The 4,580-nt window shown below is 39.4% G+C and overlaps 1 protein-coding gene across 1 annotated transcript; it reads left to right on the forward strand.

Moving 5' to 3' along the window:
* Nucleotides 1–2,347: 2,347 nt before the first annotated feature.
* LOC306741374 (UDP-glucuronosyltransferase 2A1-like) lies at nt 2,348–4,146 on the forward strand (the record flags this gene model as incomplete). The annotated part of the gene is made up of 1 exon (XM_079223654.1): nt 2,348–4,146. The coding sequence occupies one exon, from the start codon at nt 2,348–2,350 to the stop codon at nt 3,950–3,952; it is 1,605 nt and encodes a 534-aa protein (XP_079079780.1). The 3' UTR covers nt 3,953–4,146.
* Nucleotides 4,147–4,580: the final 434 nt, after the last annotated feature.

Below are 4,580 nucleotides of genomic sequence, written 5' to 3' on the forward strand. Positions count from 1 at the left end.
ACAAGCAGAGGACTTAAAGAAGACGAGCCGAGGACGCACAGCAGGTGTGCAGAGGAGCATCTCACCAGTCAACAGTACTGATTCACTCCACAATCTTCATCACGTTGCACAGATAAGCACCGTGATCGCACCACACTCCACACACACTAAGTTACCGATATGGATATTGGTTTTATTTGATTTGGTTTGTTATTTTGTCAGAGTTCTGCATTTTCTTTGTTTATTTTCCTCCTCAACCTGAGTTTAAGGTACAAAGAAAAAACACTGAGCTTGATCTTAAAGGACAGTAAAAAAAAGGACAGAGAATTGTACTTCATGTTTATTGTTACTGTTAAATGCCCCGATAGAGGATATTTATAGACCGATGTAATAATGAGTTTGGAGCAGGGAAAGGCTGATAGCTCATTACGCGGCCAACCCTCCCTCCCTGAATAAACAATCTTTGACTTTGTTACAGACTGTACAAACTGGAGAACCGGTGAACTGAACATTTAAGTCAAATAAATAATACCAAAATAAACAAATCTGGATCACGCAACATCAAACTCAAATTAAGATGTACCTAAATAATAACACTATATTAATCTCAAACTGACCATCAAACTCAAAGTAATTTAAAAATACATCTATAACTGAACACCAAATTAACCATAAATAATCAAGATGAGATCATATTTAGTTTGTGAAAGAAAAAAGTGAACCTGTGAACTTTTAACACAGCGACATCAGTCGGATTTTATAATGTGCTTTACTTTTGTCGGCTACTTTTGGATTTGAGGTTTTTAATAATTACATTTGTGTTCCCCCCGAATTTAAGTACTTGGTAAGAGAATATCCTGAAATTTGATTTGGTGTATTACTTCATTGTAATTTGTTCTATTTATTTACAATGGGTGATGCGCTGTTCTGTGGTTTATGACCTGTAACATTGTTAAATGCCACTCATACAAACCATTAATGTTGGTGCATATTCCCGGGGAAAAGTTTGTGATTTCATTTCCTGAATGGATAGTTGGATTATTTGAAAGAAACGCCATATTTGTTATGTAGTATTAGGCTTCTTTCCAAGTGCATATTTTATTTTGGGTTTGGCTTTGCTGTTCAAAATAATCTTTATTTGTCTCATACTGTCTGTCTGAATATTTCACTTTTCATATTCAGCCTCTGTTTGGAAAGCTCTGTTTTAGCACGTTTGCTAAGCAGCAGCTTGAGTTCATGTTTTCTTCTTTTAAGCTGACGTCAGGGTGTGCTCGTAAATGGTCACTTTGAGCGTGTACAAACTAGACTGTTTGTACATTTTGAGCACAGTTGGATTGTACCGCTCAGTTATTCAGAGCTCCAAACAGAGCAGACTTTATGCAGTCTGTCAGGAAACAGACCCATCCACATGTTTAGTGATACAGTACTGTAATTCTTTTCTTTAAACATTATTTATGTGTAGATTCAGGACCCCCCAACAATGTCCCAAGACAAATCTTAGGGGCCTTGAATTGATTCACAGGGCATTAAAACACAAAGTAATACATTTCTTCAAATGTTCATGTTTTCTTTGCTTATTGAATTTGAAGATTGTGTAACTGTACATCTACAACTCCCTGAAAAGTATTCAGCTCAAACATTCTTTGACCTGGTTTATCCCCTGAATGCAACATGTGATGAGTACACACCTTCTTATACAACATAACTGTTCATAGTACATGTTACCACATGCCGGCCAGTCATAAAACTGAAGGACAGACCAGGAGGTTCGTTCAGCAACTGTCTTTCCAACTGTCACAGACATTTATTGAATAACACATACAGTCGTTGAACTGACAATTTGAAGTTGGATTGACTTTCCTGTATCTGTGGATTTAGGTAAGTGTTAATAAAAAGCTCTGTTATGCACACGTAAAGTAAAACATCCATGTAGTGTGTGTTTAGTTGAAACATTGTCAGTGCAAACCTTGGTAGTTGTGTGTACTGTTTGTGTAAAGTTCAACAAGTTCAGAAGATAATATTTATTAACAGGCTATCAACTTGTGTTTAAAAATGTTATTTAATTTGTTGTGTATTTTGGCCTCAATCTGTTATATAAATGAGGCCATCTGAGACATTTATAGAGGGGACATTAATCTTAAGTAAATATAAATTAAAAGTATAGTACTGGAGTTAGTTATTTTGCAATATTTCCCTCGGAAATGTCGTTGAACATAAGTATAAAGTAGCATCAAATTACAGAGTACAAGTACCTCAAAACTGTGCTCAAGTACAGCAGTAAACATACTTGCATTTCATGATTGTAAATACACAAATGTGCATGCTAATCTCCTTTTGTGCGATTTGTAGGTCTCTGAGTGACGTCATCATGAAGGCGCTTCCCTCGTCTCTGATCACCTTTGCTCTACTCTTGATTCAACTCTCCAGTGCATCTGGGGGCAAAATCCTGGTGTTCCCATTGGACGGAAGCCATTGGATAAATATGAAAGTACTCATCGAGGAGCTGCATGCCAAAGGCCACGAGGTCACTGTGGTTCGGCCGTCCGATAGCTGGTACATCAGTGAAAAGTCTCCTCTCTACACTTCAGTCACTATTCCCAGCCCTGGTGGATTTGAGCAAAAATACTTTGAAGCCTTCTTGTCTCGACAGCTGGAGATCCGTCTTCAGGGTAGACATGCATCTTCTTGGTCTAAAATCTGGTCACATATTCAGATCGAGATGCTGGTTGTAGACCAGTTCTCTAAGCTCCACAAGGGAATGAGTGAAGTTGTTGTTCAGATGTTTGAAGATGAACGCCTGATGCAATCTTTCCATGAAGCCAAATATGATGTGGTTTTGACTGACCCTGGTGTCGGTGTCGGAGCAATGCTGGCACGTCGGCTCCAAGTTCCTCTTGTTTTCAATGTCAGGTGGACCATTCAAGGTGAAGCTCATTTCCTTCTTGCCCCCTCACCTTTGTCATACATCCCTTTCACTGCAACAGAGTTGACAGATAAGATGACCTTCCCACAAAGAATAAAGAATGTTTTGAGTTATAACTTGGGGATGTTCACAATGTCATCCATTGCAGAACCTAATTACAAACCAATAGTTAAAAAGTACTTTGGTCCAGATGTGGATTACTCAACGTTTTTTCTGGATGCAGATATCTGGCTTATGAGGAACGATTTTGTCTTTGAATTTCCACGTCCAACAATGCCAAACATAATCTACATGGGTGGATTTCAGTGCAAGCCCTCAAAGCCACTCCCTGCTGACTTGGAGGAGTTTGTCCAGAGCTCTGGAGATCACGGGGTCATTATGATGACTTTAGGGACTTTAGTCGGGAAGCTCCCTCAAGATGTCGCCGAGGAGATTGCTGCAGCGTTTGCCCAGCTGCCTCAGAAGGTTGTATGGAGGTATCTGGGACAAAGGCCAGCCAACCTGGGCAACAACACATTATTGGTCAACTGGCTGCCACAGAAAGACCTCTTAGGACATCCCAAGATGCGAGTGTTTGTGACCCATGGAGGCACTAACGGGGTTCAGGAGGCAATTTACCACGGAGTTCCTGTCGTTGGACTTCCTTTATTCTTTGATCAGCCTGATAACCTCTCCAGAATCAGAGCAAAGGGAGGAGCTGTGATTGTTGATATTGCAGAGCTTGACAGGCACATCTTTGCAGATGCCCTCAAGACGGCTCTTTACAATCCCTCTTACAAGGAAAACATGCAAAGGCTCTCAAGGCTGAACAGAGATCAGCCCATGAAACCACTGGACCAGGCAGTGTTTTGGATAGAATACGTCATCAGACATAAAGGAGCCCGTCATCTGCAGACTCAGTCCACCAAAATGTCCTGGTTTGTTTACAACTGTATTGATGTCATTGCTGCTTTGTTGGCAGTTGTGTTGCTGGTAACATTCACCTGCATTTCAATTGTACGGTTACTGTGGAAAATTATTTTAGATGGGAAAAAAGTTAAACATGAATGACTTTTGCTTTTGAGTGCAATATTCAAGATTTACCAACATCAACCCAACAGTTCTCTGTTTATGATGTTGCTAAAGTTGACAGCATTAGTATAAATACTGTATGCCAATGAAATTGGAGTGCAGCCTCTTTTCTTACTTTTTTCAGTCTTTTTAAAGGGAACATATTATGCTAATATACACGTTCATACTTGTATTTCGGGATCTACTAGTAAACTATATTTACATGCTTTAATGCAGTGTTTTTCAACCTTTTTTGAGCTGCGGCACACCAACAACCCAAAAAGTTACAGAATGTCACATTGTAGCATAACACAGCATATATGGTAGGTCATTAGTGCACTACCCACTGGCATAGAAGAGTATTCAGTGTTTCCCCTAGGTTTACAGCTTTAGGGGGGGAGCGACTGACAGACAGACGGACAGACTACATTGTGGTACCTCACAGTACTACATTGTGGTACCTCATAATACTTCACAGTACTAGTGACTCCATCTGTGCTTTTATAAATAATAGAATAAAGAACATTGCAATCACTTTCAATTAAACCAGATTGCTCCATCAGACAAAAACAAATGTGTTATCACTTTGTTAGAAAAATTAAAATAAAGTTAAATCCCTGCAAAAAAT

Source organism: Taurulus bubalis (assembly GCF_910589615.1).
Source record: "Taurulus bubalis genome assembly, chromosome: 9".
Classification (NCBI taxonomy): Eukaryota; Metazoa; Chordata; class Actinopteri; order Perciformes; family Cottidae; genus Taurulus; species Taurulus bubalis.